General features: G+C 44.4%; 1 protein-coding gene across 3 annotated transcripts in view; it reads left to right on the forward strand.

Moving 5' to 3' along the window:
- GRHL2 (grainyhead like transcription factor 2) overlaps window positions 1-26,686 on the forward strand; it is a 149,861-nt gene that overhangs the window by 1,047 nt on the left and 122,128 nt on the right. For 2 of the 3 annotated variants that reach the window (XM_019528021.1, XM_019528022.1), the window contains exons 2-4: window positions 14,439-14,628; window positions 18,938-19,005; window positions 23,238-23,628. In XM_019528021.1, the coding sequence (XP_019383566.1) occupies window positions 14,439-14,628; window positions 18,938-19,005; window positions 23,238-23,628 (649 nt within the window). Of the gene's footprint in view, window positions 1-1,829; window positions 2,389-14,438; window positions 14,629-18,937; window positions 19,006-23,237; window positions 23,629-26,686 lie in introns of those variants that run through there. The other variant, XM_019528023.1, reaches the window with a different exon arrangement.

Raw genomic sequence — 26,686 nt, forward strand, 5'->3', positions numbered from 1 at the left:
GCTGCGATGCCCCCGGGCTGGCTTCGAACCGGCGCTGCCGCCCGCGGGGCGTTGGTCGGGCACGTTGAGCCGCCCGCACCACCGTGCGTGTCCCCGCTTCTCGGCCGGGGCTGCGCGTGGCCCCTGCCCCGAATTCCTCATTCCCGGACCCGGCAACACGGAGCCCGCTGCAGCCCCGTGCCGGGACGTCCCTGCCCGCCGCCCCGGTGTGTGCGGCCGGGCCCGCACACGTGCGCCGCGTGGACGAGCGACTGGGGGCTGGGGCGGAGGTGGCCGCCGGGCGCAGGAGGGATGCGGCGGTGGGGGCGATGCCCCCGGCCTAAGAGGAGACGGGGTGGCGCGGTCCGTCCTGGCGGCTCCGCTGGGGACAGCAAACAGGTGGGGAGGAGCTGGCGGCAGAGCCGGATTTAGGAGCCACCTGACCCCGGGCGGGGACTGCAGAGCGGACAGACGAGCGCGCGTGTGGAGGCGCCGGGGTGGGCCGGGGGAGGAGCCGCCGAAGAAGCCACCCAGGGCTTAGCAAGGGGCCCAGGAGCACGCGTGTGCCTGGAGCTCAGGGGCAGGAGGGAGGGGGTCGTGCACAGAGCGGCGCGTGCGCTGAGGAGGCGCCAGGCCTGGAGAAAGGAACAGCTTCCAGTGGGGGCAGCTTCGCTGGGGAGGGCAGGAGTCGAGTCGCAGTGGATCCCGACCCGAAGGGATTTGGACTAAGATATTCAGGGGCAGGGAGGGGAGGCAAGATGTGTGGAGGCCGCAGGAAGGACAGCGGTGGCGCCGGGAGCCCCCTTGCTTTATCCCACCAGCCACACTGGGGAGCACCAGGAGGACACATTTTGGGGGCTGTTACCTCAGACAATACTGGCTCTTCTCACTAATTATGCCTACTCACAATTTGTCTTTGAAACGTGTGGAAATATCCTAAGGTGCAGGGAAGGAAACCAAAAACGGAGGAGAGTCACTGGCTGCTGACACGGAGGTAGTGCTGTTTCTTAATGGCAGGACTGAGTGAAGACTATTATTATTATTTTTGATGAAAGAAACCTGTTAGTGTTGCTTTTATCAAATCAGTTTCCAGTTCTACAACTGCCTCTAGTGTAAAACCAATCTAGGAGAGTAATATATTATTCTCTTCCATATGGTATCTCCTTTTTTTTCTTTTTTAACAAATAAAAATCTTCCTACAGGTATGACAAGGTAGAAGGTTCATTATTTCTGTCAGCTAATTCTTGTCAGTGTAACAGGATATGTGTGTTTTTTGCATTAAGGCAATCCTAATTTGTAGGCATAAATGGCATGGAAGATACTCTTCCTTTTTCCTGTGGTGTGTGCTAGCCCACCTGAGGACATGCACCCTCTGGGCAGCACAGCTTCACAGGTGCTCCCTTTATGCCAGAATTCAGCTGTGGCAGGGAAGCAGAGCCAGTGAGCTAACCCCTGGATCCAGTGGCTTTCTCTCATGCCAACTGTTATGTGATAATACTGAAGGATTTGATTCTAGTGCCAAACCAGGTACAGTAAAGAAAAAATAAAGCCCATTCTCTCACTCTCACCCACCCGTTAGCCTAGATTCTGTCCTGCCTGGATGCTTTTACAGATTTAAAGAACCCGAATGTGGCTCTTATCAGTCAGAGGAGCTAAGTCAGCCTTGAGGACACAGTAGTGGTGGTTGTGTGGCCTGGGAAGAATTTCTTTCCCCAGATGCTCTGAAGCATAGTCTCTCAGCTGTAGAATGCACAAGTTCCAGGATTTCCCCTATATTCAATAACTGTTTATTCTACAGCAAGTGTGTGTCACTTGTAGATCATCAGATCACTGTTAATACATGCATTTGTAATACAGAAGAATTAGAACTTCAATTTTTAATGCACTTAACAGGTTCATAGGGGGCAGATTTATTGTGGTCCTATAAAGGAAATATAGGGCAGCTGTTAAGACCTCTGTGGCAAATACCACTAAAGCAGAATCTCTCTCAGCAGTTGGAAAAGCTGAAGCAAAGCTTGTTCTTCAGTATACACTGGTAATTGCCCACAGCTACAAAGCCCACAGGAACTTGGTCTGGACATCAGTTATACATGAGACTCCCTAACATGAACCACAGGCTATTCAGCCTTTTAACAGAGGAGACAAGATGCCTCCCCTCTGTTTCTTTGCCAGTCCTACTGCATTCTAGTCCATCATGGTGTCTGTGGCTGAATTTCTTCATGGATGTGGTAAAAATTTTTCAGCTGTTTTCTCAGGTGTGTGTTTCTCCATTACCTTTAAATAAGGATGTTTAATAGGGCCTGAGCTTTTTTTTTCTGATTTGCAGATTCCCTTACGTTAGCAGCTCTTAATTCTTTCCACCCAAGGTCTAAATCCTTCCCTCTTAAACTGGTGTCAAGTTACAATTACGTAAAGTATTATTCTCTTAGTTGTAAAATATTAGGCCAAACTTTTTTTTGAGCAGCAGCTATTGGTTTTGACTACCTAAACTGTGAGTACTTAGCATGAGAAATCAGAGGGTCTGATCTGCAGATATGCTGAGCATCCCACCACTCCAGGGGCAGCCCTAAGTGCTCAAAACTTGCACTTTGCTAAATATGGAAACTTTGGTGCCCTTCAGAAAGTGTCTTAAGTATTTACCAAGTGGCTAAGCAGTCATTTTCTGAGCAGTGCATAGTACCTCACAGACTTTGGAACTTGGGTTTAGTTGCAAGGAATCAAGGTCTCTAGAGGGTATGATTTGCTGTTATATTTGTACTGTTTCTTAGGGCTGGAGATTGTGGCCACACGTAAAAACAAAGCTGAGTTGAAAGGAGCATTTTTGAAGGGCACTTACTACTAGAGAAGAAGCATTGATGAGAACGACCACTTGCTCTTCTGTGCTTTGGAGAAAGACTCTGGAGGTGGGCCAGTGGGTTGTGCTCTGGCTGCTTTGAGAAATTCATCCTCATTGCTACCAATGGGATGGGATATTGCCTGATACCTCTAACTGTTTTTTGAGAAATATCAGTCCAGTTCAGCAGTGCTATAACTGGGGATGAGTGACCAGCGCAGCTGCCTGGGTGCTGATTTAGGATTCTGGGATTCATCACTGAATGAATCTATAGTTTGTTAATAACTCTCTATACATGTTATAGCTTTATAACTGGTGACTCAAACAGTAACAAGTAATAAGAGACAACAGCTAACTAGCTCTTTCCCTGCAGAGTAGATACACTATTTTACTTATCTCTAGTGCAGTGAAATACATAAGGAGGAATAGAAATGCTGCTTCTGAAAGACGTAACTAGTTAAACCACAAGTGTGTGTGAACCGTGGGGAAATCAAATATTGCAACATGCGTGTAACTCATGAATATGTACCTAACTACTCCCTCACAGGAAATGTATCCGCCGACTTCTTAGGTTTTGTAATAGAACACAATACTTGCTACAGAATTTATATATAATATTTTCCAGTAAACTAATTTTTGGGGGAAACACTATTTTTATATCGGAGAAGTTCTATCTCCCAAAAGGCCCTAACTGTTATATCTGTGCCTTCCACAGGATTGTAACATCTTCAGAGTAAAAGCCTTCTTGGTGATCTGCATTGTCAATACAGTTATTAGTAAGAATGCTGAGTAAATTAGAATGTTGGGGTCATGCTTTAAAATACAAAATATCCACAAAGCTTTTTCATTGCTGCTTAGTGATTTAACAACAAGTTAGTGGCCAAAACAAGGTGCATATTCAATAATGTCATGTTTTTGTTTAAAAGAAGCAGAGTGCAGAGACTGAAATGGGACCTGATCCAAAGTTCTTTGAAGTAAATGGAAAGGTTCCTATTGACTCCATTAGGCTTTGAATTAAGCTAATGGTCCAGAGTCAAAAAATAGCCTCTCATTCTTTGAAGACAGGCCACACAATGCTGTTCTACCATGACAGGGAACACTTATTTCTGTAATTACTCAGGGATCAGTAAAAATTGATAGCTAACTAGAAGTGGTCTTTTACTAAAGGTTAAACCAAACTTTTATTTGAAACCTCACAGGTACTTTAAAAGTTTAATTTGGGACAGAATATTGACAATGGGGGGTGGCCCTCAGTTCAGACTTTGCTCTTTAGAATTTTTCTTTTTATGTCAAATACATTTTTCTGTAGCTCATTATTATAATTAAAATACTTTTTCAAGATTAATGTATACCTTATTTATTTTGATATTTTATTAGTGATACAAATTTAAGTTTTGTAAGGAAAGTTTTAAAAAATCCTTTACTTAGATGACCCTGAATTTCTAAAAGGCTGTTTTACAATTGAGTATCTGTTCAAAATATATTTTACATTTCTCCCCCCTTCCCCTGACAACCCCAAGAAGTTAATACAGGCAATGTAATTACTTTTAATCTTTTGACACGTTGTATCTTGTTCAGATTTGTCATTATAGTGGAAGAGGAAAATTGTTGCAGATTTGCATGCAAATCTAAAACTAACAGTCTTTACCAGTAAACTAAGAGACTTTAATGGGAGTTTTGCCTCAGTAAAGGGCTGCAGGTTGAGCAAGTGGTCTGGTGTTGTTTTGCCTCTAATTTTCAAATAGTCTAAATACTCTGATTTTTGCTCTTCTCTGAAGTTATTCATGTACCTACATGTCTGTAGGATTAAGAATAAGCTTGTTATGTAGACTTTGCATTTTCCTCTCAAGCATTAGCTTTGACAAGGCATCAGACTACATGGATTGTTTTGCTGGGAACATTGTTATATTTCTTTGTAGCTTTTAAAGGTAGCTCCATACAGGTAAGGTCCACATTTTATTGTCATTTCTAAAGTTTCCAACTGATGGCATATTTATGTTGTTTTTATTATCTGCCACTCGCACACAAATGTATATTGAGTAGAGCTGGACTGAACAAGGAAAGTCAGGACTATAGTGAGGACATTATCTTATATTATTTTCTTAATTTGTGTCCATTTTAGAGGCCCAGTTCCAAATACTTTCAAGCTTGGAGAAAACTCAGAAACTTGGTTGTAGGCTGTGGACGTATTTCAAAGAAGCATTACTTGATGCTTGTTGTCATTGATCTGTTGCATACTGTACTCAAATCTGTTTCATTACTGTCCTCTGTTCAGTTACTTGTCACTCAAGTGGGACTTTCCTTCCAGATTAGCAAAGGTCTCATCCACATACAAAGTTGTACCAATTTAATTAGAGATTGTTTCCAGATTCACAGGAGTATAGGGCTGGAAGGGACCTCGTGAGATCACGGGGTCCAGCCCCCCTGTTCTGGCCAAGAAAGACTGCTGGGGTCAAATAACCCCAGCAAGGTATGCATACAGTCTCCTTTTGAAGATCTTCAGGGTAGGTGCCTGCACCGCCCCTTCTGGGAGTCTATTCCAAAGTCTGGTCACACGAACTGTGAAGTTTTTCCTTGTATGCAGTCTGAAACCTTTTTCTAGGAGTTTGATCATTGCTACTGGTTTTCCCCTGGGGCACTTTGGTGCATAGTTGTTTGCCTAGCCCATGATGCTCACCTTTGATATATTTGTAAGCTGCCACTAAATCCCCCTAAAGTTTTCTCTTTTCTAGGCTGAACAGTCCCATATCTGTCAGCCTTTCCTTGTATGACTTGCTCTTCAGGCCTCTAATCGTACAAGTGGCTCTTCTCTAGACTCTCTCAAGCTTCTCCACATCCTTCTTGAGGTGCGGCACGCAGAACTGTATGCAGTACTCCAGCTATGGCCTCACCAATGGCGAGTAGAGTGGAGAATAACTTCCTTAGTTTTGCTTGAGATGCATCGGTTGATTCATGCATATTTGTTTATTTCTTAACACAGCACAGTTTTATATGGATTACTGTATGCAGGTTTAAAACTGGTTATAGCATTTTAACTTGTATTTATATATTTACAAATGCTACTTACGCTGATGTAAAATGAACAATATGGACATGTGGTTTAAGTTTGGTGGTTGATGTGATGCCCATCTTCTGCCTGTAAATTTACAGGTGAAAGTATGCTACGTTAGCTAGCATTAAATTTATACAAGGCAATCCACTCACAAATTGTGGTGGCTTAACTAAACCAACTTGAATTGAATTGGCTGAAACAAGTTGGAGTATGTCTCCAGTTAAACTATGCTGTATCCTCCAAACTGTACACATTTGAGGTACAGTTGTAAATATAGTAGATCCACACCTATGTTATATAATCACATCTGTCTAGAGAATCACAACACAACTGAACAGCAAGGATCAGCAGGTCTGAGAAATTCCCAACCAAGTAAAGGTCTTATGTGCATTATGCACAAAGATCAAGCATGTTGCTGTTGAAGCCTCTAGCCAGGGAACAGAAGCAAGTCTGAGAGGCCTAATCTTGCTACTGAAATAAAATAATTAAATCAAGTACAGTCATATAATGAGTCAGTGGGGATAAGAAAGTAAAACAAGACAAACGGTGTAAATATAAATAACACGCCTGGCCTTCCCCTCCTCTGTAAGATGAAAGAAGGCAGCAAAATGCTCTGCTGTTATTTGTGGTACAGCTCCTGTGTGCTAGGGATGAACATTTGCCATTTGTCAAGAGAAACTGAATCTCCTACAACCAGCCCTACTTGGCCTTTAATCACTGAGATAGCTACTGGTCACAACCCTTGTGCAGAGGAAGCATATTCCTGCAAATTGGTGACGTGCACCAGTGGAGCTGAAGCAGAGCAGGCAACAGAGAACCAGGGTAAGATGATGCACTAGTGAAAGTCATGGTTTATATCAGTTAGCGCAGAATTAGTAAATAGGAGAGAGCGGTGATATATGTTATGTGCTATATTGATGTATTTGTATATCACGAGCTAAAAACTCTGGGATATACAAAGCCATAGAAAGAGAGGGGAATAGAACTCTGCTTGGGTACAGTGCCACGAGTGGCAACAAGGAGAGCACAACTCAGCCCAACCCAATGCAACCCATTCTTCTTGGCCATTTCCATCAGTGATTTAGTAACACCTGCTTACAGCCCTTTCTGCTGGGTCAGCGCATAGAATGGCCTGAGAAAAAAACTCCCATTCACAACCATGTCTTCTTCACCACCATGCACACCAACCTGGGCCAGCATTCTGTTCCCCAACCAAAGATGATCACAATAGCATGTTTCCATCGCTACTCATTAGAATGAAAGTAGGCAACTGAAGAGTCAGAAATGGTCATTTCAATAACCTAATTCTATCCCTTCCCCTCCTCGTGCTTTACTTTGCTGAGCCTCTTCTTCTTTTCATGTTATTCACTTTGAGAAGAACCTTGCAGGAAGCAGGAAGTGGCTGGGGGGCTCTCCCATTCTGGAGTCTTGCATGAGGACTATGGTGGGCTTAACAAGAGCCAAGTGATGGCAGGAACTGAAAAAAAATCCTGGAAATCCAAGTCCAGTGACAGGGGCAGAAAGAAGGATGAGATTTGTTTATAGGACTCAGCTTGTGTCCTCCCTAACAGGCAATGTGTGCTTTCTGTGTGTTAATGAGCCACACTGCAATAATGGGGGAACTTTCTTTGTGTGCGTTCTGTGGAGAGATGGAGGGTGACCTGAGTCTGATGACCTGATCCTGGGACAGGATAGAATCATACGCCACATCTGTTTCCCATTTACTTTTGGCTGCTCATCTTAGAGGGTAGTGGCGTGGACATGTGGCTATGGAGACCTATGCTGGGGACTGCATAATTGCAATTATTTATTTATTAAATATATGTCCTGTCCTTTCCAAAAGGTGGTTTGCAATAAACAAACCCCTCCACACGACAGGATTTCTAAAACAACACCCCAAAAACCGAGAACTCAAATTCCCCTTCTTCCTCCCTAGCCACTGCCTCTGCGTCCAAATCCCCACGCAAGCAAGCCCTTCCACAAATCTCAGTTATGATTCCCAACTGACACTCCCATCTGGCTACAAGAAACCTCTTTCTACTCACCCCTACTGCTGCATCTCATCCTCACCGTCCCTTTCCCCCACTGTCCCTTTCAGGCCCTCACCCCTCTCCTACAGAGGGGCTGAACTGTTCCTCCTCCCTCCCCTACACAACTTCTTTCCCTCTCCCCAACAAATACAACCCTAAATTTGAAAGAACCCTCATAGAAAAGAAAGAAAGACCCTCCAGCAATGCCAAAGGGCACCCTTAAGCAACACCACCTTCTTAGGGAGACCTAGTGTCTTTTGTCATAAAGTTTCCTCAGTCATTCTAAACCTCGTGGTATTTGCATACTCATCATGGACTGAATGGAAGTGGCCATGTACGGGAAATTGGGGAACAGGAGGAAGGCTGACAAGAAGAGTGGAAAAGTCTGAGATCCATATTGTTGGTACGGTAGTTACTAATATCTGCTACTATCCCAAAAGCATGGGTGGTGACATGGGTGTCTGGTGCCTTGAGTCAGGGGGGGCACATGCCCCCCCCCCCCGACACCAGTCAGCAACTGTGGGGGGACTCCCTATGGCTGATCCTACTGGCCGGAGGTGGGGGGTGCCCCATGGCTGATCTCACTGGTCGGGGGGGTGGTATGTTGATCTCACTCACTGTGAAAGTGGCTGTGCCACTTCCAGAAGTGGCATGGTGACTTTTGCTGGTGGCCCCACTCCCTGGTGGGTGCTCGCAGGGAGGGCCCTGGTGCTTCTGCCGGCCCCCCGCCCACTGGCTACATAGGGAGCATGGCCTGATGGGGTGCATTGGTGCTTTCCGGGGGTATATGTGTATCCCTGTGCACCCCCTATGCGTTGCCCCTGGGTGGTGGTTGTATTTAAGGTGAATGTATAGTGGTACTTAAATGAGATGCTTGAATTCAAGAGGAGACTGGATAGGCACCAGGCTGGGGTCTTACGACCCCTCCCACCCCCAGTGCTCCTTCCTGCCCATGGCAGGGGGTTGGACTAGGTGATCTATCTAGGTCCCTTCTGACTCACTGATTCTATGAATTTATATTTTGTTGAGCCAGCAATTTCTTCTAGGGTCATTAAGATCATTTAAAAAAAAAAGTCACCAAGTTGACACTTTGCTCTCCTTTGTGGCCAAAACTTATTTCTTAAGTATTTTTTCTGTGTTAGGTTTTCCCTCCTTGCTCTCATTGGCAAATGCAGCAGAGCAGCTAAGAACTGCACAGTTCCTACAACCGCTGAAAAAATCCCCAGTCCATAAATCAAGGTTAAGGCATATTGTTAATATGGCTTGTGAAGGCAAATTCTGTGTACATAATAACAGGACTCCATTCATGAGAGTTGTCTGTCTTATTCTCTCTGGCCATTTAAAAAAAAATGGTATGTGGATTTATTAAGGTAGTGTTACAGTGAGATAGCCACGATGGTCCAGGAGTTATGTGAGAAGCAAGGATTCCTTTGGGTGATATCTCTTATTGGACCAACTGCATAGCTGGGAGAGAGGTAGAAAAGCTTTACGAATGCAAGACCTTGTTCATCAGGTGAGCTGCATTTGAAAGTTTGTCTTACGCTAAGAAATCTTTACCTCTCAATGTGTATTGCTATAAATGTCCATTATTACAAAGTGAGCGCATCTACATGTATGCTTTACTGTGGAATTGACTAATTAGCTCCTCAGTAAAGCATCACCATCTACACCTGCTGGAATTTGGGTGTGGTAAACTAATTTACTCCACTGTAGGATAGTATTGCTGGGGACAAGTGCCAGCCCATCACTGCTCCATCCCACCTCAAACTGTTCCAGTCCTATGCTGGCACCAGGTTTGGCAGAGGGAGGGGAGGTCAGCCCTGGACTCTGGATGGCAGTGGAGGTGCTGGCTGGGGCACAAGAATGCCAAAACTGTGGAGCCATGTGGCTGACCCCTGAGTTTGCTGCCAGCCCAGGGCTGCAGCAGTTTGAGCTGGGGCAGTGCAGCCCCAGGCTGGCAGCAGGCTCAGGGATCAACCACATGGCTTCACAGTTTCGGCACTCTCATGCCCCAGCCAGCCCCTCTGCCACCCGGAGTCTGGAGCTGACTCCCTGCACCTGCTCTCAGCCCGGGGCTGTTGCATCCTGGCTCTTAACTGCTGCAGTTGCAGGCAGATGTATAAATGCTGCACCAGAGAGCTGTTTTCTCTGGTGGCAAACTATGCTGGAGTTTATTGCTTTAACTTAATTGCTTATGTAGATGTACCCAGTAGTACCCAAAAGATTTGCATGTAGTATTGGATTCAGATTGAGGGGTTTAATATTAACCACAGTAAAAAAAAAAAGTAGAAAATCTTGGTTGTCAGTAAAAGGTTTGAAGTAAACAGGTTATTGGTTTAGTAATCCTGCTCGACTACAGCGATGGTTTCACACTGCATACCTCCCTGTTGCCCCAAAGGGGCCCTATACTCACTCTTGCACCCTGATGCCTCCAACTGCACCCTGCACCACGTTGCCCTGCCAGCCTACCCGCCGGCTTTACCCTAACCAGCCTTGCTTCTCCTGTCCTAGCATTGGCCACTAAGGAAGGCTACCTGTGACCCAGCAGTATGACAGGCAGTCTGGGATGCAGCAGCAGCAACATACAGCTGAGAGAACATTCCCTGCAGGGTGTTACACCACTCAGACATCAGGTAGCGTTGCTCTGCTCTGCCTGTCAGAGCTTCAGTTAATCTGTGGCTGCTTAGTGTTTAAATGGACAGCTAAATTTTTTTACAGACTTTACTGACAGCCAATTTTAGCTTGATTGATTGATTGATTGATTTATTTATTGTTATTGACAGTAAAGTTGTTGACAGTTGGTAACCCTGGAGCCAGGGGATGTAGCTACACTGTTGTAGCTCTACTGATGGCTAGAATGGCTAGGGTTCTGTAGACAGCCCTAACTTATTAGCATATGCATACACATGTAAATAAAGCTATGGCTGTAGGATGTAGATACATACCTCCAGTAGCTTTGTTGAGTTAACAATAGCAGTCAAGATGCAGCAGTTTGGGTTTTTCTTGCCTTAGCAATGCAAGATACCTGGGACTGTATTCTAATCATTAGACCAGGCAGAAGCCTTCTTTCTTGTTATTACTTGCTTTTCTGACTACCTTATAGCTAAGCAGATATGTCCAACCTCACCACCATCCATTCCCTCCTCCCACCCACATAAAAAAAAAATATCTTTAATACTGGAGTTTTTGTGTGGCTCTCTGATTCTGACACAATAGGAAGAGGTAGTTAGCTGTGTTAGTCAGGAAGAAGGCAGGAAAGAATGGCATTTTATAGATACTCTGCCCTTTTAGACATTTTATAGAGAATTCTGAATTCTCTGAATTTGTTATATAAGGCGCTCTGCTTTTTGCTTTACAATAGTTAGTGGTTGAAATGCTTAGCAATGCTAAGTGATGATGACTAAGCCTGACCATTTACCTCCATGCTGAGCTGATTGCAGCAATAGGGTAAGCAAGAAGTTTTTATTTCTGTTAGTGCTTTTGTTTCAGTCTGTTAGGCTAAATAAAACAAGAGTGCCTTTGTCTATAATGCATTCTGCAGGCCAGTTCCAGGACCAGAGGAGAATGCAGTGCATTTTTTCAATAAGAGAGATTACATTCTGGAGAAAATGTGTTCTGTTGAAGCTGTGTCCTGCTAAAGTCTGTGTTCAGCAGAACGCAGGCTTTAGAGTCTTCTCTGTTTTAGAGAAGACTCTGAAGATTATGGATCTTTGCAGCCAGCAGTTTCTACTATCCCTGGCTGCTTTCTTACCAGTATTAAAAGCTATTTCCAAAGCATTTATCCTGTCAATATTTGAACACCCCCCAACATGATAGCTAAAATACCTGTGAGAGAGAACTTTCATGTCTGCTGCCTTCTACAGTAGAGTTCTTAACTAGCTTCAAATGCTAGAAGCAGATTCCTCTTCCATTGAGTTTCTGGCATTTCTTTAGATGAGTATGTTACAAATTTAAACAGGTGCAACTTGTAGTAAACCTGTAGCATTCATACCATAAAATCAAGGCTGCCAAATGTGAGAATTTTAAATGACAGACGATAGAACCCTTGTAGCTCTGAGCACAAGCTAAAATGACCACAGACAAGAATGTGTAGTATTTGTGCATTTCATGAACAGTTGCCTATGCTGTGAAACTGTCATGTTTGGCTGAAGGACAGTTTCCTTCAAGAAAGAAGGATCCTGGCATGGAATAATTTCCTCTCAGTTAGAGAGCAGCGTCTCTTCCAGGGTTGGAACAAAGCTTTATTCACCTCTTAAGCACAAAGGAGGAGGCTACTGCAAATCCAGGTTGAGGGTCACTAACAATACAGTGTCGAAAAGGAGAGCAGACCTTGTATTCTTGGCATCTTTCACGTTTGTTGTAAACAAATTTGTTGGTTTCCACTGGTACAGTTATAAGAAACTAATTGCACAAATGAAAATGTAGGAAAAAATTGTTCTTAATAGTCTAAAAAGTGGGGGGATCATGGAAAAGCACGGCAAAAATGAAAGCCATTTCTTACAATCAAGATATTTGAAATGGAAGCAAAATATTATATGAGTTCTAATTGTTCTGGCTGTTGTGAAATGAAGCTATGAAATGTTCCCTCCTACAGCTCGTAAAACTTTACTTCATGTACCAGATAGATTATTTTGTTTTTCATTAAACAAAGTTGCACGTAAACAGTGCTGTGTACCGTAGAGATGATAATCTCTACCAAAAAAAAAAGAAGAAAAAGAAAGCAACAAAAAACCCTTACTTGTATAGTAGGAAAATGCACTTTGCAAAGCCCTTTCAGACAGCAGTCAAGTTCAATGTACAGTTTGTTTTCATGAGTAATTGAACTGCTGTAACTTAAATTCTGTGGCAGGATGCATTCTAGGGGAATTTAAGGAAAGGAAATCTTTGGATTGTGAATTCAATTTTTACATTTTACAAACTAATTTACAGAAGTGTCACTTTAACTTCAGTTGAAGTTTTTCATATGTCAGGACTGTAGGCTGACTCTAATTAGGAGAGAAAAATAATGAGGATAAAAATAAGCATGTTTTGCAGAAATGTGTAAACCTGGGATTTTTTTCCCTTCGAGCATAAGAAGTCAGGCTAGTGGAGTAAATAGCTTAGAAAAATTGAGAGAGCACATCTGGCTGGCTTTAAGTCAGTTTACCTCATTTGATTTCTTTTTCAGAAGACTGATATATAGTTAAGGGGACATGTATTGAAAACAAACTTGGATGCTTTTTTCCAGTGGTAAAATGGACTGAGTACCTGCAGTACCCAGTTGGAACACCCCTCTTTTTATCCACTTCAAACACTTCTTCACAAGTTCTGTTTCAGACTTGATTTGTATAATAATAACAACAGTCATTTTCACGTATGTAGTTCTTTAGCCATATGATCACAAAGCATTTCACAAAGGCGGGCATTGTTATCCTTATTTACATTAACCAAGGCCTTTTCTGAAGATTCTAGCAGTCAGCAGGCACAATGACCAAGTACAGACAGTCAGAAAGCCCAAGGCTGAATTGATTCAGTCTTCACTGGTTAGTGTAAGCTGCGTAAATTGAATTGATAAGCAAGTGAACAGACGTTCACTTTTGATTGTGGAAATGCAGCTACGTGCCTGCAGTGACCCAGGCTAGAAGCCGGGGGGTGCTAGAGCATGCCTCCTTGCTGGACTGGAGGAGACAGCTTGGGCCCACCTCCTGTGTAAGGGGGATTTTGTGGGGGAGGTGCAAAGCATCCTGGGTTGCTGGGGGACTGTGTTAACTTGAGTCTGGAGGGGATCTGGGACAGAAGTTCAATAAACCTATTTAACATAAATCAGTTAAGTCTGATACTACATCTATCCAGATTTATCTTAAACTAGTTTCGGACATCTTGAAAGCAGTTTATGTGTACTGAACTTCTGTTGTGTTACAGATTTGAATCAGTTTCCGGTTGGTTATGCTGGTTTATGTTTAATTTCTGTCCCTAGCCAATTAATATAGCTGTATCAGTGCAAACCCTTTGGCATGTACAGGTGAGCCCAGGAGTTTGGTTTTCCAGATTCAGTTTACACCAGTTTTAAAAAAAATGGCAAGTGGCATTAGAGAAAACCACAATTTATGGTGGTTTTGCTTCTTACTGTGTGACCATACCTGTGACCATAATTCTCAGCCTAGACAAAAGATCGCATTAATTCCATTTTGATTTTGGGAATTGGATATAAGCTAATAAAATGTTAATGCAAAATTGTCTGTATATATTATTTTCAAAATCTATTTGAAAATTATTTCCACAAAGAGCTATATATTTAGTACATTACAGGGTGAAAGTATGCACACATCCTTGGTGGACAGATACATGCAAGTTTGATTTTCTGGAAATGTGGATGTGTATTATTATGGTCTGAGGATAGATAGATGATATAACAAAGTATAGTAAGAGAATCTGCTTGACATTGTTAGATTAATTTCACTTTATTTCATTAAAAGTTAGGCAACAGAAAATATTAAGATGGCTTATGGGTTTCAAAAGGAAGGATCCTGGGTGAATTACCATTGCATGCTTCATGTTTTTACAGTAACAAACGACTTGTGGCCTTAGTGCCAAGTGACACTCCATTCAATACTCGACGAGCCTACACAAGCGAAGATGAAGCTTGGAAATCATACTTGGAGAATCCTTTGACAGCAGCCACCAAGGCTATGATGAGCATAAATGGAGATGAGGACAGCGCTGCTGCTCTTGGCTTGTTGTATGATTATTATAAAGTAGGTGCCTTGGTTATTTTTACTTCCTACTGTACTAACTATCAGGACCTGTTATTGAAAGCATGAAGGAAGGGAGTTGTCAGTTAACAAGTTTTAAAGTTAAGAGTCTGTGTCGTCTTTCCAGTGGACATGGTCCTTAAGCTCCTCTACCATGTTAAGAAGGCAGTTTTAGGGCCTTTGATTTTGTTCTGTTGAGACCTAAAACTAAAATTATAATCCATAAATGCGCTCTCAGCCATCATTTTCCTTAGGCCAGTATTTTTACTTTTCATGTCAAAAACAGCTTCTGTAAAAATCTATATAAGCTTTCTCTATATTGATGTGAAAGGATTGTCCTTTAGAAATTAGGAGACCAATGCTCATTTGGAGGGTTTTTTGGTGCTCTCATGGATCATTTTGACTAAAAGGCACAGACAAATTAAATATTTAGGCTGGCATAAAAAAGTAGCAGTGTGATAATGCAAGCAACCTAAATTCATGTAATATGGTAAAGAATAATTCCTAAAATAATTGGGAATAAATCTCTACTATTGTAAATGACACTAGTTTGTTTAATTTGTTTGCATCTACCCAGAAATAGCTGCCTGCTCAGGACAAACAGCCTATCACACTCTACTACTGCATACGGACAAGGGAACGCCAGCTACCCACTGAGTCAGCTATCTTGGAATAGCTGCGTATCTGTCTGTTCCTGAGCCCAGTGTAATTTACATTCATATACAAAACTGATGCAACTTATCCTGAGATGTCTGTCTGTGCATTTCCAAATCAAAATTTTTATCTTTGTCTACTCTCTGACGACACGATCTCCCTGATGGCTCTTATTTGTATTTCAGCTGGATCTAGAATCCTAAAGTAGGATCCGGGCCCTTTTTTCCAGGAGCTTTACAAACACCTAGTAAGAGACAGTCCCTGTCCTAAGGAGCTTACAAGCTAAATGGACAACAGGCTAGATGCAAGGTAGAAGAGAAAGTATGATCACTTCTGTTTAATTATATGAAGCTGGAGCACAGTGAGACTAAGAGATTTAATCAGTGGCAGACAAGAATCAATGTGCGACAAAGCTATGATTGACATAAATCTGAGTCTCAGTCCAGCATCTTAATCAAAGAGGTTCTTTCTTTCTGTTTCTCTCTCTCTCTCATGTTTGAGCATGGTTACGGCTAACACCTTAACCCCGCTTATTGCCCTTGATTGAAGTCAAAGCAAAACCCACATACTGTTGCTAGTAATTTTGCAGTTTTGCACCTAAGGGAAAATTCTGTTCTACGTCTTGGAGCTCCAAGGCATGAGACTTGATTTCAATACCCATTTGTCTAAACTGAATTCTTAAATCATCTTTATGACAATAAAGCTACATCCAGAGCTGACTTCAGTGAGGCTTCTACAGTAAAATCCCTGTTATCCAGCATGAGTGGGGGAAAGGGGGGTGACGGGTATCTAAAAATGCTGGTTACCTCAATCTGGTGGTTTTTGGCAAGACATGGGGGGCCAACGGCAGGGGGTGGCAGTGGCTGCATGCAGAGCCGGGGTGGGAGGGGTGGCGGTGGCTGCATGCAGAGCATCTACAGCACAGGATGGTGGGTGACAGCGGTGGCCCCCCCATGCAAACTTTTCCCCCCCCCCCCCCCCCCCGCCTGCGTCTGGTCAGAAATTCCGGTTGTGAGAGTGTTCTGGTTACTCAAATGCTGGATAATGGGGATTTTACTGTACCTGTTTACGGCAGTGCTGAGTTTGACAGTCTGTCTTTTGCCTCAAAATTTTAGCAGAACAGCAACTTGGCACCCCAAGTGTGAAGGCAGAGCTGGAAATCAGCAAATTAATTCCATTTATTTTAAATATCAACACCCCCGAGAAAATACTTTTTAAGCCTGGTAAAACAATGACAGATATTTGGGAGACAGCCTTTGTGTTTGGGAGGGGTGGGGGGTAAACAAGAAATCTGAGAGCAGCGTGATTTATTCCAGTCATATACCTACAACTTAATTTAGGTCTTCCATTGACTGTATTCGAAGAGATAAAGCTTTCATGCATTTTGATCAGTATAAGGGTGTCTTTTCCAAAGAGAAGAAATAAATACCCAGATTCTCATCTGTAAGGTAGGGTAGCTCCACTGTAGTCAATGGGACTACAAGTGTTTGTGGGATTGTGGTCTACATTAGTAATCTAAGCCTCATCATCTCATTGTTTAGCAATCTCTTCTTCTCCAATGCTTAGAAAAATAAATGCAATCCTTCAGTATTACTTTCTGAAGGACACATTCTGTTCCTCTGTATAGTCTTATGACAGCTAATCCAAAATATTCTGGGTCTGTGAGTGAAATAGGTTGTATAAAGCATACTCCAGTAATTGATAACAGTTGCTCCTATCTTGCAGTGGAAGATCAGAAAGGACTTTGTTCATGTTAATTGTAGGTGGCTGAGGAAACTATTAACCATAGGTTTGTCCACACATTAGTGTGTGAAATTAGGTTTAAACACTCTTAGGCTTCTTAAAGTTATGCCACTCCAGGCTAGGTTTATCTATGATCTGTGTTACCCAGCTTGCATTATGTTAACGTGGCTACTCTAGGCTACATGTTAATGTAATACCCTGCCTTCCCTCCCTTCCCTGCTAGCTCAGGTTGGGTCTGCTGCCCCTCCCTCCCCCTGAACCACTGAATCGGACAGCCCCCCCCCTCAGCAGCCTGGCTTGGGCCTGCCATCCGCCACTACTCTCCTTCACCAGCTCGTATTAGGGAAGGGCAAGGGGGAAGCCCTAGGGGCAAAGGTGGGACAGGGGGAGCCCTAAGAGGCGGTGGCAGGGAGCCCAGGATGGAAGGGGCAATGGATGGAATGAGTGGTGCATTCTTACCTTTCAGTCCTCAAGGCCCCTGTTAGCCTGAACCTGTGGCAGCTGTAAATTCGAGCTAACACTAATGCTAACTACCACTTTGAGAAGCCTAAGTGTAATGTGTAACAAGGCCCAGACATTGCACTGAGAGCTGAACCCAACCTGGAAGCTAAAACCCAACCCAAGTTTTTTTAAGAGCTTGGGATAATAACAATTTGAAAATTGCTTGAAAGCAGATGGGGGCCCAGGACCTCTCAGATATCAAATGGCAAGGCTGAGAGAGTCTCAAGCCTCACACTGAAGGTGAACTGCAAAGGGAAAAGCACATTCTTGTTTGTTTTTTAATGTGTGGACAGGGAGCAAGAAAATGTAAATGGCTGTAGATGACGTATTGGATTTTTATATTAGACAGTCAGGTCTTGTCTACCCTGTGTCTAAGCAGACAGTATAGAAAACAAGTTGATTTATGAGACTGTAAAAAATTATGCAAGTGAAACTTCACTAAGTAAAATAGGGAGTGATATTTATCATCATTGTTGTTTTTGTTGTTGTTATTGTTATTATTCAGGCTATTTAAAATTAGAGCCTGATTTCTGTGCTGGAGACAGGGAATGGGGCACAGATGGACTTAAGTCACCTCTGGGTGTCATGTATTCCAGATTTATGGAGGGCCCTGCTCTGACTTAAGTTCTTCTGGTGTATCTAGGAAACTGGAATGTAGCTGTTGTTCATTGCTCTTTGGTGACATGCCAACGTGCTTCCAATACACCCCCTATGACAAATGTGGAAACTGATGCCACTGCTGCCAGGAGTATTCTTTGAATGGAAGATATTCTCAGGGAACTGTTTCTGTCTACTACAAGCCCTTTTTGAGCTGTCTGAATGGTCTAAGTAAAGCCTTGATGTATGCTTTTTTATTCTATTTATATCTATTTAGGACAGTGGTGCTCAACCTCTGACCTCTGGGCCCGATCTGGCCTGTGCTGCCATGTCATCTGGCCCATAGGGCGCTCCACTGGGTCCAGACATTCGGAACCTAGATAAATTGACAAGAATTGCTTTTCTTTCAGACTCTGAGGACCTGAATGCAGATTTACCAAAATAATCAAATAGTTTGAATTCATATCTCTTTGGTGCAAATTTACATATATAGAAAACTTGAGGCTTGATTCTCCTGATAGTCTAAAGAAAAAAGCAAGCCAAATAACGCCTTTTTTTGGGCAAAGAAAATAAAACATATTTTTTGCATTTTTTATACATACAAGAAAACAAAGGGAAATATTCACTGCATCTTATTCTGTTTCAAGATAGTCTTTTGGTTTCTGGAGATATTTTAGAGAAAAGCATCCCCTGACATCTATGGGTTTGGTATCCCTGACCTAAATGAACCTTCCCTTTTGTTAAACTACTAGATTAATCTGAAGTTGCAAATACAAACTGTTACATTTATCTGACCCATGCCTGATGCTGTTCTCAGGTTCCCAGAGATAAAAGGCAGTTGTCTGTTAACAAAGTGAGTGACAGTCAAGAAGACCAAGATAAAAGGTAGAGTATCATCTAAAATAATACACCAATTCGCTACCACTAACAAAAACTTTGATCAGATGTGAATCAAAAGAACTGTCAAGGCCTAATGGCTTATGGATTTCTTTCAGAAGATAAAAGAACAAAGCCTGATGTGGGAAACTGTCATTATGTACTTTTGTTTATTGAAAAAAAACAGGATTATTTTTAAAATTGCAATGTGCAAAGCAATGAAGAGGCCCAACGAACTTGTGTTGTCTGAAAAAAGTAAAATGTAAGAACATATTGATATTAGATATACAATTGATTTCACTTTGTTTTTTATTTACTTTATTCTCTCAATTTTTTCTATAACAAAATTTTGGCTATTTTAAAGTGATTAATATAGTTTTTATGAGCTTCATTTGATCTCTGAGAGGAAGCAAATAAAGTAATGTCATTAAAATCACATTTTCTCAAGCATGCTTCTTCCTTCATACTTCTCTGATTAGAGGGTTTTTTTTCTTGTGTTTTGGAGAAGAAGGTGCTGATAGGGCCAGAGGTAGCTTACAGAGGTGCTTGGCCATGTTAATTTGAAGTCGGGCAGAAGCTGGGGCAGGCTGGCACCTTGAAGTTTCTCCAATCCAGTTAGTCTCTAAGGTGCCACTCTGCTTTGCCTTCTGAGAGGTGGGTTAGAATAATAACAAGTGGTTTTATTAAGACTTATGAGCAGTAGAGTGGAAGTGTATCTTTACAGGAGGGGGGAAAAGTGTGTTTGTTTACACTGAGAAAGAAATCTTGATGTAAAATCCTCTTGGCATGAAGGTGCTGTTAGTTATTGCCTCAATGGAGCTAGCTGAAGGAAATTCTAATGTAGCTACACTGCAGTAAAAACTAAACTAGATAACTGTCTCAATGTTAAAAACATACTTTGCTGTAATAGAAGCATAGTCTGAAATTTCTTCTACCTGAATCTAAAGAAATTCTGACTCCAGAAAAATCCCATAGCAGGGTACTGATTGACAAAATATTCCTTAGATTAAAAGCCAAGACGGAAGCATTACATTAGAACAACTCTCACTGGGTGATAATAATAACTAAATGTTTAGCAATTGCTGGACAGTGGAAGTTTTATGAAGAAACTATTTCGTATGTATGTTGTCCATGAGTAGAGAGAGGTAGCTAGCCAAGTTAGTCCAAAGTCAGGCAGAAGGCAGGCTGGAACCTTGAAGACTAATGTATTCAGAGAGGCAGAAGATTTCTCAGATAGCATCTGACAAAGTAGGCTGTTGCCTACAAAAACTTATGCCTTTCTGAACAAGTTAGTCTCTGAGGTGCCAACCTGTCCTGTCTTATGTGTGATGGCTGCTGTGCGTGACTGGGGCCTGTTCAAAGGTATCTTGACTACAGACAGAAGTTACATACAAATTGGTTTAAGTGATCAGAAACTGGTTTAAACCTGTAACAGAACAGAAGTTCAGTGAACGTAAACCAGTTTCAAAATGGCTGAAACTGGTTTAAGATAAAGCTGGTTGAATGTAGTTTATCACACTTAACTGATTTGGGTCAAACCAATTTATGCAACTTCTGTGCCAGACCCCTTCCTGGTTTAAGTTAAACCAGAGTCCCCCGGCATGCCAGCATGCTTTTCGGCTCTGGGCTGGGCTGCCTGCTGTAGACAGAAGAGCAGGCTCTGGTCCTCTGTTCTCTAGCTGGAACAGGGGCGGGGTGTGGCCAGACACTGGTCGGTATGGCCCCCCTGAGGCAAAGGTAGCAGGGAAGTAGCTTATTTCCCCCTCCCTCCCCTCTCTCACTGGGGGACCGCAGCCAGGGTCAGCCTGGTTGGAGTGTAGCAACTCCTGTCAGGCCCCCCACATCTTCAGCCTGAAGCAAATGTGGAGCGGGAGGGAGATTTAATCTCCCCCTCTGTCCCCTGTCTCACCAGCAGCCTGGGTCCACCTGGCCAGGGCAGAGCAGTGGCACAGCCCCTGTCAGCTATTTCCCTACTCTCCACTGCAGTGGCAGGGGAGGGAGCGAAGCCAGATCCAGCTGGCATAACCCCACCATCCACCTGCTTTGCCAGTGGCTGGGGCTGGGGGGCTGAGCCCGGCTGGAATGCAGGTACTGATGAATGGATGCAGAGGGGCCAGCCCCAGCTGGGCTGTGGGGGCCAGGCCCTTTCCAGGAGGCTGCAGCTTGGGAACTGCATGGTCAGATTGCTTCTGGCTCACTACGCCCAGGCTGGTCGGGGCTTTCATGGACCACAGCGGCCATGCCGCCTGCCCTGTGCTGCACCCAGTGGCTGTAGCCACATTGCAAGTTGCAGGCTGGCTAGGTTCTGCCCTCTTTTTCCTCCACTTGCCACTGCTGTGGCTGCTGCTGCCCCTGCTGCGCAGCACTGTGCCACTCTGGGTGGGTGGATGGGAAGCTTCAGCCTGGTGGCTTCTGCCCAGGGAATGGAGCTCCGACTCCAGCTCTGGCTGCTTTGTGCCAGGCAGGTGGAGGGGATGGAAGGCAGCCGGAGCTGGAGTCAGAGCTCCATGCTCTGGTCAGAAGCCATGGGGCTGAATCTCTCCCTGTCCTGAATGGCAGTATGTTGGGCAGCAGGAGCTGCAGCTGGAGTGAGGGGAGCGGAACAACCCTGCTGGGCCAAGCCAGCTTCCCCTCCCCTCCAGTGGCTACTCCCCTTCCCACTCCTGCCCCTGCTGCACCACTTCAGGTGGTGGTGGTGGGGGGGGAGAGCTTCAGCCCAGGGCATGGAGCTCTGGCTGCCTTCTGCCTACTCTGCCCTCCCTCAGGGGCTGCTCATGGTGCCGAGCGAGTGGGTGGCAGCTGAGAGCTGGAACCACTGGAGGCGAGGGGAAACTGGCTTGGCCTGGTGGGGCTGTTCTGCTCCCCTCACCTCCAGCTGTGGCTCTAGCTGCCCTGCAAAGCTCTGGCATGGGAGGAGCTTCAGCCCCAGCACTTGGAGCTCTGGATCCAGCTCCAGCTCCTTTCCATCCCCTCCACCCACGTGGCATGATGAGCAGCCCCTGGCGTGTGGGCACAGCAGATGAAAGGCAGCTGGAGCTGGAGCTCCATGCCTTGGGCAGAAGCCGCTGGGCTGAAGCTTCCTACCTGCCCACTCACAGCAGTGGGGTGCAGCATGGCAGGGGCAGGTGAGGCAGCAGCTGTGGCAGTGGCAGCTGGAGGTCAGGGGTGCAGAACAGCTCTCCTGGCCCAGTGCCTCCAAGCTGCCTGGGCAGCTTGCTACCTGGCCAGCCCCCACCCATGCTGCCAGGCTGGGCTGTGCCAGAGCCACAGCCGCTGGGAAGGGCCCTGCCCAGCCAGCTGCGGCTCCGTGACAGCCCCCATGCCCCTAGCCCAAGCTGCAGCCTGCTGGGAAAGGCCCAGCCCCCATGGCCTAGTCCTGTCAGCACCTGCAGGCTGGCTCAGCTCAGTCCTGTAGCCGCAACCCTGGATGGATAGCAGGACCATGCTGGCCAGGCCTTCCTGCCACCCAAGCAGGAGCAGAGGGGAAAATGGCTGCAGCCAAAGGGAAGGGAGGGCTGCTTTAGCGCCCCCTGGCTTCTAACCTGAGCCACTGTAGGCATGTGCCTGCATTTCCAAAATTAAAAGTGAATGTCTATTCACTTGCAAATCGGTTCAATTTTTGCAGGTTAGTCTAACCTGGAAAGTTTGAAATAATTTAGGCTCCAGCTTTTTGAATGTCTGTCCCTAGCCCTTAAGGTAGAGCTAATGTGGTGATATTGTTAAAAACTAGAGGGCACTCACAGCACTTAGTGACCCAGTTCTGATGGGATAACTTCAGAAGTGCTTTGGCAGGACCTACCCCAGAAAACCTAGTAATGACCATTCTGGCTGCTAAAAAAGGTATATATCTAAATATGAATCTTGTTATTAACAAATCCTCTGTCTACTCCATATGATAATCATGTTGTTTTCATATTGCTGTTGATGTTTATTTTAGCAAATCAGCCCATGTTGTATATTAACTTTATATCCAAATAGCAGTCCAAGAGGAATGAAAAACAGTTTATGTACAATTTGTTGTAGTGGATCAGGCTCCTGAGATGTCAGGTCCTATATCTTAATTGCAAAAGGCAGCCAGTAGTTGTTTCCTGGTAACCTTTTCCAGTCCCACAGCACACATAAGTTTTGTAGTGGGCAATATATTTCTCTGTAGACATCTTTTGGCAATCAGCTTCCTATCTAAAGGGGATTTGGTGCTCATATCTGTGAGGGCAATTCACAGCTTTTCATTTGTTTCACAGAAGTTGTCTTGGTGCTAATGAGACTCAGAGTAATTTGAGTGGAGGAGAGAACCGAGTGCAAGTCCTGAAGACAGTGCCAGTTAACCTTTCCTTAAACCAGGATCACCTGGAGTCTTCCAAAAGGGAGTACAGCACAAACGTATCTGGGAGCCCAACACAAGTTTCTGCAACTGGAATTACTGTGGTAAAGGTAGAAGAGTTCACCCCAGTCTTTATGGCCCCACAAGTTCATTATACAAGAGGAGAAAATGAGGAACACCGTGGGGTTATCTTTGAACAGACTCAGTATGAAATGCCCAACATTGCCCCACATACAAACTATCTCAAAGATGACCAGCGTAGTACTCCTGATAGTACTTACAGTGACACTTTCAAAGACGGGGGAACAGAGGTAAGATTTTTCATTTGTGCATTAGTATCTATTGAAAAGATTTAAATAAAATAAATGGCATTTGGTATGTTTTAGCTGTCTACAAGAGAGCTGGGAAGGCAAGATGAGCAAGATGGCTGTCTAGCAGATTCTCCAGCTCTCTCAGCATTTTTCCTGGTCTGTGTCTCCTGATACCATCTTTCTTAAGGACAGCTTGGCTTTATTAAAATGACCACTACTGATAGATACAGAGAGCATTACATAGCTTCAGTCCTATTGAACATCATTGGGGATTTTGGCAATTTTGAAAGAGGGCAAGTTAACTGTTGAATAGCAGTGAAGCCACAGCCTGTCAAGACAATGAGTTGGCAGCCATTTTGAAGGTGAGCAGTTCTTTGAATTTCTCCGAATGGGGATATTTTCTGAGGATATTTTCAGTTGTGAAAAAGTTTGGCAAAAAAAATTACCCTGCATCCTTAAGTGGGTCACTATGAAAAACACCTGTTGCACCAGACCTACTTGTCAAAGAGGAAAGAGGCAAACTAGGGTAACAGGGGTAAGTGCAGGTGAATGTAGAGATTGAAAGGTAGAGGGAAACAGGTAGGTGAGTATGTGTGCGCTCAAGAAAATAATGAGACTAGGAGAGAGTAGTTGGAGGGCACGTTTACACATTCATTAATGCACCATAATTATAGTGCATTATGTTTAGTACCTGAAATAACAGATACAAACTTAATGTGCCATAACATGCACTACTGTGCATTAGTGCAGATGAATTTTTTTTTTATATTAACGTTCTTTAGACTAAGTCTACTGCATATTGATGCATTAGAATGGTTTTTGCCAGCCGTGTTAATGCGCAGTAGTATTAGTCTGTGCATTAAGTGTCTTGTGTAGACATGCCCAGAGTGTACATCCCAGTGCCTTCTTTGCATTGTCCTGATGATGCAAAGCAGCTGTGAGTTCAATTAACTGGTGGCTGTTTTGTGCTGCTCCAGTAACATAAGTTAGCCTGATGGTAGTGGTGAATCTGACCCCAGAGGTTAAAATTAAAAATATAATTGAAGGTTGAGATGATGTGTCACATCATTAGAAATATTGTGGTAAAATTCTTTTTGGGTTTTCTGTTCATATGCAAAATTATTAGTAATTTAACCAAAAATCAGATACAAGTTGCATTAAGTTACAGTTAAGGTTAAGTATATGAGTAGTTTAGGGGGAAGAAAAGAATACAGATATGTTGTAACCATCCTCCAAAGAAACCTTAGAAATCCAGAGTGCAGATTAAACAGTAAAAGATGTCCAAATGCATTAAGATATGGAAATGCTCATTCAGGTCACCAGTGAAATCTTAGTTCTGCTCTGTTGACAGAATAAGGTACAATTTATGAACAGGGATCCAGGTTTTCTATTTCCCACAGAAAAATGGAAAGAAATGTTGTTTTTGCCTTTACCCAAGGAAAACATGGATTTTTTAATTTTAATGGAGAAACCCATGAATTTTGCACTTCTGCAAAGAGCTCTCTTCAGGCTGGCGGAGTTCCATCCTGTAAGGGGCTGGGAGGGAGTGGGAGGCGGTCAGGCAGGTGACACCATGTGCATGTATAAGTACATGGCTGCCAGGCAACCTGGAAAGCAGCTCCTGCAGGTAAGTCTGGTGGGGGTGGAGATTGAGGCCCCCAAAGGGAGGGAGGGAGTTGGGCAGGGCTGGGGCTGCTGCCTAGCTGGGGGGTGCATGGAGTTGGGGCCCAGGGCTGGAATGCATGGCTCCGGCGGGGTGGGGGGCAGAGTAGTGGGGGCTGGCTCCCTGCTGCAGTGCACACTTCTGGGGGGCAGGAGGGACCAATGCCCCCCAGATCTATGTGCAGGGTGGAGGTAGGCTGCGGGCTTGGGCTCCCTGCCCTATTGCCTTCCCTTGGGGCCTTCGTGGCCTAGTGGGTGCAACCCGGTGCTGCAGGGCAGAGTGGGACCACAGTGGAAAGCTTTTTGCCACTGCAGACTCTGTGCTGCCCTGGCAATGCATCTCCTGTGTGCCCCACAGCAGGGAACACAACTCCACACTGCTGCTACTGCATGGGCAGGGGACATGTTGCCAGAGTAGTGTGCAGCTCACAGAGGCAAGAAGCTTCCCTGTGTGGCCCTATTGTGTCCTGCAGTGCCAGGTCACACCTTCTGGGCTGTGGAGGTCCTGGGGGAGGACAGCAAGGCGGGGAGCCTGAGCCCGTACCAGGCAGCCTACTGCCACTCCCACTTACTGTACACATATCTGAGGGGCATGGGTCCCCCAGGAGTGCATGCAATTGTGGGGAGATAGCCTCACCCCACTGCTGCAAGCCTGCAGTGGGCAGGCAGCAGGGGGGCAGCTGGGATCCACACTGTGCTCCCTGCAGCAGCTCCTGCCTCCTGTGGGTGGCAGCTGAGGCTCAAGTGCTGCTGGGGGGAGGAGGTACTCTGATTTTTCCATGATAAAAACGCCAAAATCAAATAGCAAAAGGTATAGTTAGTTAGAATGTATTTCACTGTAGTGATTGAGGCACTGGTAGGCTTCCAAATTGGTTTAAAAATGTAAATACATCAAGAAAATATTGTGTTCTACTGATATCTATATTTATATTGCGGCCTTTCATTTTAATCATGGATTTGGGGTTTTTAATCTTTTAAATCAGTTTTGTTTTTTTAAATCAGAGAATTTGTAATTTTTTCATCAGGGAAAACCAGGATCCCTGTTTATGAAGAAATCTAACATACCTTTAAAAAAAAATTCAGTTTAATCTGAAACCACAAATCACGTTATGTATTCAGGCACAGCCTTGTTATATTCTGTGCTACTGGTAAATGCTGTCTTGTAGGCAGGGCTGTTCCTCTGTGGGGGCAAATTGGGGTCACTGCTCTGGGCCCTGCACTTCATGGGGCCCTGCGGAACTGGGCAGAGCGGCTGCGGTGACTGCACCGCTGCATGCTTCATGTCCAGCTGCTCGCTTCCTTCCCCTCTGCTGCTGCCGATGGTGGTGGCAGCTTCTTTGGGTCCGGGGTGTATGGGATCGGAGCAGGGGCAGGGCCCCACATGGGCTGATTTGCC

Source organism: Gavialis gangeticus, unplaced genomic scaffold, assembly GCF_001723915.1.
Source record: "Gavialis gangeticus isolate Ggan-Ray unplaced genomic scaffold, GavGan_comp1, whole genome shotgun sequence".
In the NCBI taxonomy this organism is placed as follows: Eukaryota; Metazoa; Chordata; order Crocodylia; family Gavialidae; genus Gavialis; species Gavialis gangeticus.